At 44.0% G+C, this 14,965-nt stretch overlaps 1 protein-coding gene across 1 annotated transcript in view; it reads right to left on the bottom strand.

Annotated features, from left to right (window-relative positions):
- The window catches only part of LOC103259713 (zinc finger protein 544), an 11,886-nt gene extending 6,086 nt beyond the window's left edge, over window positions 1-5,800 (bottom strand). Inside the window, exons 1-4 of the mRNA XM_008057362.2 lie at window positions 5,729-5,800; window positions 4,827-4,884; window positions 1,192-1,318; window positions 836-919 (exon numbers count right to left, since the gene is read on the bottom strand). Coding sequence (XP_008055553.1) covers window positions 836-919; window positions 1,192-1,318; window positions 4,827-4,859 — 244 coding nt within the window. The 5' untranslated portion in view covers window positions 4,860-4,884; window positions 5,729-5,800. The remainder of the gene's footprint in view (window positions 1-835; window positions 920-1,191; window positions 1,319-4,826; window positions 4,885-5,728) is intronic.
- Window positions 5,801-14,965: the final 9,165 nt, after the last annotated feature.

The following is a 14,965-nucleotide window of genomic DNA, read 5'->3' as shown; positions in this document are numbered from 1 at the left end:
GCGACCGAGTGAGACTCCAACTCAAAAAAAAATAAAATAAAATAAAAATAAATAAATAAAATAAAATAAAATATATTAATTAAAAATAAAACAAAATAAAAATCAAGTAAAGAAAGCCTACTTAGTTGGGATGATGAACATGTTCTAACATTAACTGTAGTAAGAGTTCCAAAGCCCTGGGGATACACTAGAAGCTATGAATTGCACACTCTGAATGGGTGAGGGGCATGGTATGTCAATCGTAGCTTGACAAATTTGTGACAAAATAAAGAATCCCAGTTAGGGTGACAAACTAGGATGCACAAGAAGGTGGGTCTATGGAATAAGAAGAGGTGGGAAAGTAGGCTCAGTAAGGAATGCTTTCTGGAAAGAAGGGGCTGTTGTCATTTCTCAGGATGCACAAGTTCTTACAGAGGAGGGGCAGACACCCATCCACAGAGCAAAGACTGAGCCTGAATGGGAGGTCCCAGGAGGTACTGGTTCATGTGGAGGTCAGGATGAGGAGCTCAAGAAGAGGGGGCATGCAGACCCAGTAACAGGGTGAGACAGGGGAGAGGGGGAGGTGACAACCAAAGGGGAGATGGGAATGGGTGTAAACCCATACATTTAGAAACATCTGGATGACAGCAATGTGAGTGCCCTGTGTGCCAGGCACAGAAGGGACAGAAGGATAGGGATGAATGTATGGCTACCCTGTCCCACACCACAAGGCATCAGAAAACACGCAAGGAAGCTTCGCTCAAAAAGGCTTCCTCCTCAGACTCCAGGTCCTGCAGAGAGCTCTCTGGCTGGGTTTGTTATCTGCTGGGCCGCTGAGAGGAAAATCTGCTCTCACCTTGGGGAGATGCCTGCTCCACCCTCCACAGGTCTTCTCTTTGCTCCAGCTGAGAGATCACATCCGGTTTGGAAAGTAGTAGCCCTGGTTACAGAAGAAAGACACAGGAATTGGAAATAAAGAACCATGTCCCAGGGCCCAGCCTTCACACTGCAGTGCATCCCCAGGAAACTCCTTGCTCCCAGGACTATAAGTCACAAACCTACTGGAGCTAGTGCGAGGGGCAAGACCTGGGACCTGCATTCCCAAAAGACTGCTTCTGGAATACTCCAGCCTACCTGGAACATCCTTCAGAATCACTACAGCTTTGAGTCCTGGAGATGGAAACCTCCTGCCATGGGCCTAGCCCACCTTACCCAGGGAAACAAGATGCCTGCAGGTCTCCAGTGTCACATCTCGGTACAGCATCCTCTGGGCTGTGTCCAGCTGTCTCCACTCCTCATATGTGAAAGTCACAGCCACATCCTCGAAGCATACAGATGCCTGAAACATGAATGTATTACTGCTCATGGGACACAGATCCCAGGCCCAAGTGCAGGCTCGCACTATGGCCTAAATGTCAGGATCCTCCCAAAATTCATATGTTGGAACCTAATACACAGTGTGATATTAACAGGTGAGGTCTTTACAAGGTGATTAATGCCCTCATTAAAGAGGCTTGAGGGAAGCTGTTTGCACCTTATGCTTTGTGAGGACACACAGAAGACACCATCTATGGGAAAGCAGGCCCTCACAGAAACTACATCTACTGGCACTTAATCTTGGATATCCCAGCCTCTAGAATTTCTGTTGTTCATAAACTGTCCAGTGTAAGAAGTCTTATTGTAGCAGTCTGAATAGACTAAGATAGCAGTCTGAATAGACTAAGATAGCCCCAAATACATAGGCTGCTATCTTACTCCTCTAAGCATCTTGCTTGTCACATCACACAGTGATCCTGATTTCTAGACTGAAAATGTTAACACTCCACTAGGAGATCCTCACTCCCAGCCTCTCTTCAAAATCCAGATTTGAAACCAGGCCAAAAAAAAAAAAAGAATCTCTAAATCAGGGGTTGGTAAACTATAGCCTATAGGACACACCTGGACTATGGTGTGTTTTCAGAAGGCTAATGCTATGAAATGAAATGTGTTCCCAAAACTTCATATGATGAAGCCCTAATTCCCAGTGTGACTGTATTTGAAATAAGGTGCTTAAGGAAGAAATTAAGGTTAAATGATGTCATAAGGGTGAGGCCCTAATCTAATGGGAATGGCGTCCTTATAAAAAGGAAAAGACACCAGAGGATGCACGCTGTCTTTCTCTAAGGATACAGAAAGATGGCGGCCGTCTGCAAGCCAGGAAGAGGACCCTTACCAGACTAAGCCAGCACCTGGTCTTGGATTTCTAGTCTTCAGAACTATAGAAAAATTAATTTCTGTTGTTCATGTCACCCAGTCTGAGGTATTTTGTTATGGCAGCCTGAGCTACTATAGCTAAGAATGGATTTTATTTTTTTTTAAGTGAGGGGGGGAGAGAGAAGGGAAGAGGAAACAGGAAGGGAAGAAGAGAAGAGGGAGAAGGAGAAGGAGGGAAAGAGGAAGGGGAAGAGGAGGCAGACAGGAAGGAGGGGGAGGAGGGGGCAGAGGGGAAGGGGGGAGAGGGAAAGGAAAGTAGGAGGAAGACTTACTGCACTGCCAGTCAAATGAAAGTATAGCACATACAACTGTGTATAGTATATCATACCTAATAATAACAATAAACAACTGTTACCAGTTTATGTATTAACTATGTTATACTTTTTATCATTTTAGAGTGTGCTCTACTTATTAAAAAAAAAAACAAAAACAAACAAAAAACCAGTCTCAGGCAGGCCCTTCAGAAGGAATTCCAGAGGAAGGCATTGTTATCATAGGAGATGACAGCTCCATGCATGTTACTGCCCCTAAAGACCTTCTAGTAGCTGGGCTCGGTGGCTCAGCCTGTAATCCCGCACCTTTGGGAGGCTGAGGTGAGTGGATTGCCTGAGCCCACGGGTTTGAGACCCGCCTGGGCAAACTGGTAAGACCTCATCTCTACAATAAATCAAAATGAGCCGGGCGTGGTAGTGCACGCCTGTGGTTCCAGCTACTTGGAAGGTGGAGGCAGAAGGATCGCCGGAGCCCAGTAGGTCGAGGCTGCGGTGGCCGGGAGCAGCCACTGCACTCCAGTCTGGGTGACAGAGTGAGACTCCAGCTCAAAAAAAAAAAAAAAAAAAAAAAAAAGACCTACTAGTGGGACAAGATATAGGGATGGAAGACAGTGATATTGATAATCCTGACCCTGTGCAGGCCTAGGCTAATGCGTGTGTTTGTGTCTTAGTTTTTTAGTGTCAAAAATTTCTAAAGTTAAAAAAGAAAAAAGTTTATAGGATGAAGATACAAAGAAAGAAAATAATTTTGTACAGCTGTACAATGTGTTTGTGTTGTAAGTGTCATTACAAAATAGTCAAAAAGTTGAAAAAAGTTAAAGTTTACAAAGTTAAAAAGTTACAATAAGTTAATTTGTTATTGAATAAGGAAAACATTTTAGAATAAATTTAGTGTAACCTAGGTGTAGTGTTTATAAAGTCGACAGTAGTATATAGTAATTGCTAGAGCTTCAAATTCACTCACCATTCACTCACTCAGAGCAACTTCCAGTCCTGCAAGCTTCATTCATTCATGCCCTATACAAGTTTATCCATTTTTATCTTTTTTTTTAGTCAGAGTCTCATTCTGTTGCCCAGGCTGGGGTGCAAAGGAACAATCATGGCTCACCATAGCCTCAAACTCCTAGACTCACGCGATCCTCCCATCTCAGCCTCCTAGACTCAAGCGATCTCCCATCTCAGTCTCTCAAGTAACTGGGAATACAGGCATGCGTCACTACACCTGGCTAAGTTTTTCATTTTGGGGGTAAGAAGAAGATCTTGCTATGTTGCCTAGGCTGGTCTCAAACTCCTAGGCTCAAGCAATCCTCTTGCCTCAGTCTCCAAAGTGCTGAGATTACAGGCAAGATCTACCATGCCTGGTCCAATTTTTATGTTTTACACTGCATTTTTATTGTGCCTTTTCTATGGTTAGATACACAAATACTTCCCATAGTGTTACAAATGCCTACACTATTCAGTACAGTAACAGGTACAGGTCTGTAGCCTAGGAGCAACAGGCAATACCATATGGCCTAGGTGTGTATTAAGCTACAACATCTAGGTGTGTGTAAGTGCTTTCTGTGTCTAAATGCACAATGATAAATCACCTAGCAACACATTTTTCAGAACCTATCCTTGTAGTTAAGTGATGTATGGCTGTAGTATCCATCTGGCCCTTTACAAAAACTGTTCGTCAATCCTGCAGTCAAGGAAGACTGACAAACAAGGGGCAACAGGCCCTGAACCTAGGGCCACCCCTAAGTCGGTATCTCAGCTTCACACATTACTGGACACCTGGACACATCCTTGAACTTCTCTGGTTGATATAGCTATAAAGACAACCTCCAGCAGCGGGAGACTCACAGGATGTGAGCGGCACTGGCCCTCCTCCCACATGTGTAGTGCCAGGATGCTGAATGCGTGAGGTCAGAGACTGCACTTCACCCAAAGTGCTGTGCTATGAACATCTATGGGAGACCTTTCAGGCGACTACGGGACTTTAAGAGGACACCCTCCCAAGTGGTCTCAGTGACCCTGAGGGTATCTGTCCGGTGTGGAGACTCAGTGCCACCTGCCCTCAAAGGCCCAATGAGGAACCACAGCAAAATGTCAGAAGCAAAGACCTGGCCCAGCTGAGCAGGCACAAGAGACTTGTGCTAGGTCTGATCCATACAGACAAAAGGTACGGTGCTTTATTGCAGGAGCCCGCAGGTTTTACTGGGAGGCACTAGCCAGCACTATGGAGCATACATGTGTGGTGCTCCAGGGAGGCAGGTGCCATTGCTGGACCCATTTTACAACTGCAGAACCAGAGGCCCAAAAGTGAGTTCCCCCACTCACCTGAGGTATAACCAGCTGAGAACGTGCATCCATATCCTCCTTATTCCTGAAGAGGCTGCTGTGGAGAGGGCAGAAGACCTCAGAAGGCAGGGCTGGGGTGGAGGAACAATGAGGGTTTCAGCCCTCCTCAGTACCCCATGCTGCCCAAGCCCACTCCAACCACAGATAACATAGAAGGTGGCCAGCGACAAACAGGACTGTCCTGTGGGGTCTGAGATGAAGGAAGATGGGGGGTTCAGGAAAGCTGTCACATGGGCATCTGACTCCCTAAGGCTCTGAGGTCAGCCAAGGGATTCAAACCTCATGCCTGGGTGTGAACCTGGGGTGTCCTAGGCTAAGGGAAAATGACCAGGCATATGCTGGGTATCTCAGCTGTGAGCCCACAGACACACAGTTATGCCTCAACAGTCAAGTAAAAGGAAGGGTCCATTTTCCCTGTCATTTCAAGAGAGGAAGTAAGGGGATGTGAAGGCTAGATGTCTAAACAACTATACAATTTAAAGAATCACAATGAACGATGAGCTAGTTTCAAATACAAGAATGGGGAATGGGAAAAGGAGGGCGTGCAAATCCCCAGAGCATGGCACAAGGCACTTCTCCCTGGCTCTGGAAGGGTGTCATCTAACTCCACTCATTCCACCTGACAGTGCCTTTCATTACACAGTGCTTTGCCATATGTGAAGAACCCTAGATTCTGACTCCTCAAGAAGTGAAACAACTCCCATTTGGGCTAGAGGCATGCATAGAAAGGCCCCCACACCAGCCATCCTTCTACCATTTAACGCTGGCATTTTTCTTGCCCCATATTCTTGGAAAAAAATTTTCCCTGGAAAATCAGGAACTGAGCCATGCATTGCGGAAATCTTGCTTTCTCTGTGCTTTATTTTAAAGGCAGTCCTCACCTTTCTCTTCAAAGGCTTGGGAAACTTCTGCCACCAGCATCATCTCCTCCCACAGCTGTCTGGGTGCTGGACCTTCATTCAGGTCCTGAGGTCCCCAGAGAGGGTGTTGGAGACCTACTCCTGTCCAGGAACAAAGTCCAAGGCTGGGCCTCTTCACAAGGGCCTCAATACTTACAGCTGCTGGAAGCGTGTTACCCCAATGACACTATCATCTCCCAGGCAATCTCTTCTGAGAACTCTGTTGCTCTCAAATGTTCTGGTTTTCCTAGGTTTAACTATCCAGGGACACTCACCCCTCAGGTACAACATTCATGGCAGGCCCTAATGTCTCTTCTGAAAGGACATCTAATATTCTTTAGGCAAAACAAGCATGCAAGTCCTCCAAAAATACCTAGAACGAAAAAGAAAGGGAGAGTTGGTTCTGAATGGCAAATTCACTGCTGAAATAAAAAACAACTTTACAAGGCAGAGATTATATACAATCTTGGCACCAGGGCAAGCACAGACAATGCAACAATAAACACACAAGAACACCAGTGTGGAATAATTAGAACTGCTGTCAGATCACAAGTTTGGGAGTGGGAGAAGAATGTTCATACCCTACCAAAAACATTTTTTTATTTTTTATTTTTATTTTTTGAGTTGGAGTCTCACTCTGTCACCCAGACTAGAGTACAGTGGTCGCTCCTGGTCACTGCAACCTGAACCTGCTGGGCTCCGACCATCCTTCTGCCTCAGCCTTCCAAGCAGCTGGAACTACACGCCCAGCTAATTTTTTATTTATTGTAGAGATGACGTCTCACCAAGTTTCCCAGGCAGGTCTCAAACCCGCGAGCTTAAGCAATCCACTCACCTCAGCCTACCAATGCACTGGGATTACAAGCTGAGCCACTGAGCTCGGCTAAAAACATTTTAATATGTAACATAAGCCTGTGACAAAATGTTCAACTTGCAGGCTTTTTAGACTTGATGTAAATACACGTAGGAGCCGGGCTCAGTGGCTCAGCCAGTCATCCCAGCGCTTTGTGAGGCTGAGGTGAGTGGATTGCCTGAGCCCGCAGGTTCGAGACCCACCTGGGCAACTTGGTGAGACCTCATCTCTACAATAAGTCAAAAATTAGCTGGGCATGGTAGTGCATGCCTGTAGTTCCAGCTACTTGGAAGGCTGAGGCAGAAGGATCGCCAGAGCCCAGCAGGTCAAGGCTGAGGTGACCAGGAGCAGCCACTGCACTCCAGTCTGGGTGACAGTGTGAGACTCCAACTCAAAAAAATATATATATACATAGAAATCTGACTCCCAACATTAAACTTACTCAAAAGAATAAAACAACTCCTACTTCAAAAAGGTGAAAGCTCCACCCATCCAGTATGATGCTGGAATGCCATACAACCACAATACATACCCAATACAGGGAGTCTAAAATAAAGGGCTGACTTAGCAGACCTGAGTTGTCCAAACCCTGCACATTCCAAAAGTCTGATTCTTGAACTGCTATTGGGAGGTAATCTCTGAGCCCTAGGGATATCCTGCCCACTAAAATGTTATTGCTAAACTGGACACTGGGCCAGGTATTTTATGCTAACGATGCAATTTATGGTAGAGTCCTGGGGCCTTGCTTTATCAGTGGAGTCTCTGGAGGGTCTGTAGATTAAGTAACAAAAGTAATTCATAGATTCCATGTCTACATGGCTGAACCTCCAATAAAAACCCTGGGTACCAAGGCTCAGGTGAGCTTCCCTGGTGGACACTCATCATAGAATGAAGTGCTGTCCACACAACTCCACTGGGAGAGGATAGCTGAATACTGACACTGGTGCCTGGTCTCTCCTGGACTCCACAGTATGTGCCTTTTCCATTGTAGTTTTAATCTGCATCCTTTCAATGTACTAAACTATAACTATAACAGCTTTTCTAAGTTCTGTCCTTCCAGCCAATCATCAAATCTGAGAGTGGTCTTAAGGACCCCACACAGTGAGCATCAGGCTCAATTAAAGGACAAGGCCACAAAACCAGGCTTTCAGGAATTTTGAGAAAGTTGGCCATTTTTTTATAGCAGAGGTTCTTGAGTGGGGAGGGCAGTTTTGCCTTCAGGGAAAATTTGGCAATGTTTGAAGACATTTTTGCTTGTCAGGGCTCAGGAGGAAGGAAGTGCAGAAGGGGAAGGAAAGAAGCCAGAGATGGTGCTAGAAATCTTATAGCTCACAGGATAGTTTCTACCAGCAAATGATCTAGCACCAAAAGTCAATACAGCTGAGGTTCAGAAACTGCTTTACAGGGAGGTAGAAATTCCAGGGCAAGGCTTTGTCATGGAGGCACAGGATTCTTCAGCTCTAGGCCAACTTCACAAATTAGCAGATGTGAAGAAAAACCATGGCTACAGATCACCCAGCCCTCTTTATTTTCACTACCTGAATAAAATGGAGAATCCAATGATGTTTAAGATACAAAAAGAAAACACATAAGAAACACAGGGAGGATAACAAGCAGCATGGATGTCACCATGGATGAGGAGCAGGAAGAAAAGCAAAGTGTGGGTGGGTGGGTGGGGGTTTCTACCTATGGCTGTAAGGGCTGGCCAGAAAGCAGGAGGAGGCGAGGGACTGGTTCCTGCAGCCTGAGAGGCAAGCCCCTCTCAGGCTGAGCTGTGCTAGAGAAGAGGCCCTAGTGTGGAAGCAAAGCCATAGGCCCATAGCCTGATTGCTGAAAACCCTATGGACAAATGTTGCCAGGGATGAGCAAGCTACCTGCCAGGTATATGAGTGTCCTGTGACTCCTGCAACAAATTTTCATAAAATTGTTAACTGAAAGCAACAGAAACATACCCTCCGTATCCTCTAACAGTTCTGAAAAGCCAGAGCTTTTCTACCCCCTGGCTTTTATTGCTTTCGTCTCTTTGCAATTTTTTTTTTCAGTCGAAGTCTCACTCTGTTACCCAGGCTAGCATGCAGTGGCACAATCCTAGCTCACCACAGCCTCAAACTCCTGGGCTCAGGTGATCCTCCTGCCTTAGCCACCTGAGTAGTTAGGACCACGGGCACACGCCACCACTCCCAGCAAATTTGTTTGATTTTTTTGTAGAGACAAAATCTTGCCATGTTGCCCAGGCTAGTGTCAACTCCTGGCCTCAAGTAATCCTCCCACCTTGGCCTCCCAAAGTGCTGGGATTACAGGTGTGAGCCACTGTGCCCAGCCTTCTTGTGATTTGAAATGGGTGAGCTAAGACTAAAAAGCTGTTGGGGTATTTCTCCTCATTATTTTCCTGTAAAAGCCACTGACAGATAAAAATGAAGGAGTCTGAACAGCCAAGTCACAAACAAGTGAACAAACACCCGAGAAGTTGCCTAATCTCACCAGAAAAGAAACAAGGACCCAGATGCTGGCTGAGGGTGGTGAGAGCAGCAGGAAGGGAAGCTGGTGCACATGGAGAGCAACTTGTCAGCGCCTACATTGGTCTGGATTATCAAGACTTTCCTAGAAATCCCATCACCAAAAAGACGGTACAAGTTTGAAGAATACAGATGTTGCTCCCATGATAGTGAAAAAATATCCATAGGTTACCTAAATCTTCAATAGTAAGGGTTGGCTAGCTTGGTGGCTCAGCCTGTAATCCCAGCACTTTGGGAGGCTGAGGTGAGTGAATTGCCGGAGCCGGCAGGTTTGAGACCAGCCCGGGCAACTTGGCAAGACCTTGTCTCTACAATAAATAAATAAAAATTAGCCGGGCATTGTAGCATGTGCCTGTAGTTCTGGCTACTTGGAAGGCTGAGACGGAAGGATTACCGGAGCCCAGCAGGTTGACGCTGGAGTGGCCATAAGCATTCTACTACACTCCAGCCTGGGCAGTGGAGTGAGACTCCAACTCAAAAAAAAAAAAAAAAAAGAAAAGAAAAGAAAGTAGTAAGGGTCAAGCAATACATGGAACATCCTCTTGATGTGTTATTACAAAATCTTTAAATTCAGAATTTCAGTGAATAATACTCATGAGGAATGTTCAAGTTTGTTTTTTTTTTTTAACTTATTTAAAAGCTTCAGACCAGCCTGGACAACTTGGCAAGACCTCATCTCTACAATTAAAAACAAAAATTAGCCAGGAGTGATAGTGCGCACCTGTAGTTCTGGCTACTTGAAGAATTGCTGAAGTCCAGCAGGTTGACACTGGGGTGTCCGTGAATGTGCCACTGTACCCCGGTCTGGGTGACAGAGTTAGACTCCAACTCCAAAAAAGAAAGTTTCAGAGCAATCATATTCTTAGGCATTTATGCCAGAGAAATGAGAACATGTGCAAACAAAAATCTACACATGAATGCAGCTTTTTTCATAATAGCAAAATACAAGAAATAACCAAAATGTCCTTCAATGGGTAAATGTTGAAAAAACTATGGTACATCCATACCATGGAAAACTATTCAGCAATAGAATGAACTATTGATATATGAGGCAACCTGGCTAGATCTCAAAGGCATTACATTTAGTCAAAAAAAGTCAATCTTGAGAGGGTAGCAAAACAATTTTTTTTAAATAAAGAGGGAGAACATGATCATGAACTGGAGGACTCAACATAGTAAAGATGTTAATTCTTCCTAAATTGGCCTATAGTTTTAACCAATTCTTATCCCAATCCCACTAAGGTTTTCTGTGGACAAAGAAAATATATTCTAAAATGTGTAATCCCAGCACTTTGGGAAGCCAAGGCAGGAGGACTACTTGAGCCCAGGAGTTCTGACCAGCCTGGGCAACATACTGAAACCTTGTCTCCACAAAAATAAAATTTTTAAAATTAGCTAGGCATGGTGGTGTGTACCAGTAGTCCTAGCTACTTGAGAGGCTGAGGTGGAAGGATCACCTGAGCCCTGGTCAAGGATGCCATGAGCGTGATCACTGTGATCATGCCACTGCACTCTGGCCTGGGTGACAGAGTGAATCCCCGACTCAAAAAATAAAATAAAATGTATATGGAAGGGGAAAGTCCCTAGAATAGATAAAACAATTCTAAAACAAAAGAGTACATTGAAAAGAATCACTCCTCCTGACATTAAGGCATACTATATACTTATAGGCCAAAAAAAAAATATGTCTAGCTCTTTTTAAAGATGCAAAAGAGCTGGGCTCAGTGGCTCAGCCTGTAATCCCGCGCCTTTGGGAGGCTGAGGTGAGTGGATTGCCTGAGCCCACAGGTTCGAGACCCGCCTGGGCAGCAAGACCTCATCTCTACAATAAATCAAAAAATCAGCCGGGCGTGGTAGCGCGCGCCTGTAATTCCGGCTATTCGGAAGGCTGAGGCGGAAGGATCGCCGGAGCTCATCAAGTCGAGGCTGCGGTGGCCGGGAGTGGCCACTGCACTCCAGTCTGGGCGACAGAGTGAGACTCCAACTCAAAATAAATAAAAATAAAAATAAATGGTGTCAAAACAATTGGATACCTATGGGTAAAATAATGAGCCTTGACTGAAGTCTCACATTTTATACAAAATTTAACTCAAAATGGATCACAGACTTTAAAACCATTAAAAATTCAGGGAAAAAAAATCAGAAAATCTTTAGGACCTAGGATAAGGGGAAGATTTCTTAGACTTGACACCAAAAGCATAATACAAAAAAGGAAAAACTGGTCAACTGGACCTCATCAAAATGAAAAAATAATTCTGTTTGTGAAAGCCCACATGAAGAGAATAAAAATGGTAACAATTATCATAATACTATAAGAAAAGGATTGCCAATAGTGAGAAACTGCCAAGGTGTGTGTGTGTGTGTGTGTGTGTGTGTGTGTGTGTGTGTGTGTGTGTGTGTGTGTGATTGGTAGCTGAGGGAAACTGCCAGGGGAAGGAGGGGCACACCTCATCAGTAAGGGTATCTGCATAATGAACATGTGTATACTTAACCCTGAATTGTACCCCACATCTTTAAAATAAATAAATAAAAAATAAAAAACCGGTAAGTTACAGACTGGGAGTAAACATTTGCAAATTACACATCCAACAAAGGACTCATTGCTAGAAAATACAAAGAACACTCTAAACATTAAATAAATAGCCCAATTGGAAAATGAATAAAAGGCCAGGTACAGTGGTTCATGCCTGTAATCCCAGTACTCTTAAAGGCCAAGACACAAGGTCTGCTTGAGCAGGAGCTTGAGCCTCAGCAACATAGCAAGACTCATCTCCACAAAAAATTTAAAAATCAGACTGGTGTGGTGGTATACACCTGTAGTCCCAGCTACTTGGGAGGCTGAGATGGGAAGACTGCCCAAGAATTCAAGGTTCAGTAAGGTATGACTGTGCCACTGCTCTCCAGCCTGAGCAACCAAGATAGAGATGGCAAATAAGCACATGAAATGATGCTTAACATCGCAATCATTAGGAAAATGCAAATTAAAGCCATAATGAGATATCTTTACACACTCATTAGAATGGCTAAAATAATAGTGACAATACCAGATGCTGGAAAGGATAAGGAGATAGTGGCTCACTCATAAATTGCTGGTGAAAATGTAAAAGGTTACAGCCATTTGTAGTAAGAAAAATAGTCTTGTAGTTTCTTTTTTGTTGTTGTTGGAGTCCCACTCCGTCACCCAGGCTGGAGTGCAGTGGCATGTTCATGGCCACCACAGCCTCAAACTGCTGGACTCAAGCGATTCTTCTGCCTCAGCCTTCCAAGTAGCTGGAACTACAGGTGCATGCCACCACGCCCAGCTAATTTTTTTTATTTATTGTAGAGACGAGGTCTTGCCAAGTTGCCCAGTTTTGCAGTTTCTTTTAAAACTAAAAATGGAATTACCATATAACCCAACATTGTACTCTTGGGTATTTATGCCAGAGAAACGAAAATTTATATTCACATAAATATTTTTACACAAACATTCATAGTAGCTCTATAGCCTAAACTTGAAACAACCTAAATGTCCTTTAATGGGTAAGTGGTTAAACAAGCTGTGATACCTCCATGCCATGGACTACTACTCAACAGTGAAAAAGAACAAGCTACTGATGCACCCAAAAACTTAGATGAGCCATGAGGAAATTACGCTGAATGAAAATAGTCAATATCAAAGGTTACATGTAACCTTGTTACATGTTACATGTAAATATGTCTCCATTAGCCGGGCTCGGTGGCTCAGCCTGTAATCCCGCGCCTTTGGGAGGCTGAGGCGAGTGGATTGCCTGAGACCCACCTGGGCAGCGAGACCTCATCTCTACAATAAATCAAAAAAATCAGCCGAGCGTGGTAACGCACACCTGTAATTCCGGCTACTCGGAAGGCTGAGGCGGAAGGACCGCCAGAGCCCAGCAGGTGGAGGCTGCGGTGGCCGGGAGCGACCACTGCACTCCAGTCTGGGCTACAGAGTGAGACTTCAACTCAAAAAAAAAAAAAAAAAAAGACTCTATTTACATAATATTTTTAAAATAGTAAAAACAGAGGATAGAGAACAAGGGTTAGAGATAGGGAGAAGAGGTGGATGTAGATATAAACAGGTAGCAGGGAACTGTGTGGTGATGGAAGAGTTAGTTCTGCATCTTGACTTCTGGTGGTACACAAAGCATAACACATGATAAAACTGCAGGGAACTATACACACACATGCGTGCACACAACAATGGGTACATGTACAACTGGTGACATCTGAATAAGCTCAGGGACATGCTACAACATAAATTTTCTGGTTCTGTTAATATATACAGTAATAAAAGATGTGCATATCGAGAAAGGCTGGGTGAAGGGTGCATGAAAGTCCCCTATACAGTTTTTTGCAACTTCTTGTCAATCTATGATTACTTCAAGACAAAAAGTGTTATGGACTAAATGATTCCATTAGTGAAACATTCTCAAAAAGACAAAACTGTAGAGACAGACAACATACCAGTGGTTGCCAGGGGCATGGATTGGATGTAAATACAAAGTAGCACAAGGAAGCTCCTTTGTGGTGAATGAAAAGATCCATATCTTGACTGCAGTAGGGGTTACACAAATCTGTACATGGGATAAATCTACAGAACAACACACACACACACACCCACACACACATCTACAGAACAACACACACACACACACACACACACACACACACACACACACACACACACAAATTAAGGCCCCAAAATGGCAAAAATGAATAAGGTCTGTAGTCTAGGTAACTACAGAAGGACTCACAAAACCCAGAATTATCTTTTGGAGGGCAGGCCCTTTGTAGTACACTCAGAATTTATTCCTCTAGATCAAATGTTCAACCAAAGTTTTTATCTGAAAGTTTTGACTTTGGGAGGCCGAGGTGAGTGGATTGCCTGAGCCTGCAGGTTCGAGACCCGCCTGGGCAACTTGGCAAGACCTCATCTCTACAATAAATCAAAAATTAGCCAGGCGTGGTAGCATGCGCCTGCAGTTTCAGCTACTTGGAAGGCTGAGGTGAAAGTCGAGGCTGTGGTGGCCAGGAGCAGCGACTGCACTTCAGTCTGGGTGATAGAGTGAGACTCCAAGTAAAAAAAAAAAAAGTATTGAGAAAGTTGCATCACGATTTGTGAAAGATACCTATGAGTTGTGGCAAACAAGTGACTGGTTTTTCCACCAAGACAACACACCTCCTCACATCAAACTGAGTTTTTGACCAAAAACAGCATGATTCCCATGCCTCACTCTCCCTATTCACCCCATCTTGCTCCGAGCAAATTTTTGTGTGTGTGTCCACGATGAAAAAAGTCCTCAAAGGGAAACGTTTGCTGATATGGAAGAGGAGAAACAAAAAACTGGCAGAACTAAAAGGCATCAAAATTGACGAGTTCAAAAAACGTCTTAAAAAAACCTGTTTTGAGCAGTGGAAAAAGTATCTCAATAGGTGCATTGCATCAGAGTACTTTGAGGGTGTCTGAAGTTGAAACATGTAAGAATATACAATTTTTTATAAACTCTGTACTTTTGGGGTTCCCCCCTTGTATACACCAACATCAACGTCTTTTTTCCCCTTAAGTAAATTGTAGAGATGAGGTCTCACTATGTTGCCCAGGCTGATCTTGAACTCCTGGGCTCAAGTGATACTCTCACCTTGGCCTCCCAAAGTGCTAGGCTTACAGACATAAGCCACTGCGCCTAGCCCTAATGTCAATGCCTTGATTGTGAAAGAAATTATCCTCTGGAGAAGCTGTAACTTCCTGTAAGTCTGCAATTATTTCAAAATAAGTTTTTAAAAATCACACAAATTTTAAAACTAAAAATTAATTTACTTGTAAATTAAATATAAATTATATATATT

This window comes from Carlito syrichta, unplaced genomic scaffold (genome assembly GCF_000164805.1).
Source record: "Carlito syrichta isolate Samal-C Ts95f unplaced genomic scaffold, Tarsius_syrichta-2.0.1 Scaffold86768, whole genome shotgun sequence".
NCBI classification, from domain to species: Eukaryota; Metazoa; Chordata; class Mammalia; order Primates; family Tarsiidae; genus Carlito; species Carlito syrichta.
Note: the sequence above shows the minus strand (reverse complement) of the source record. Positions and strands in the feature narration are given on the sequence as shown.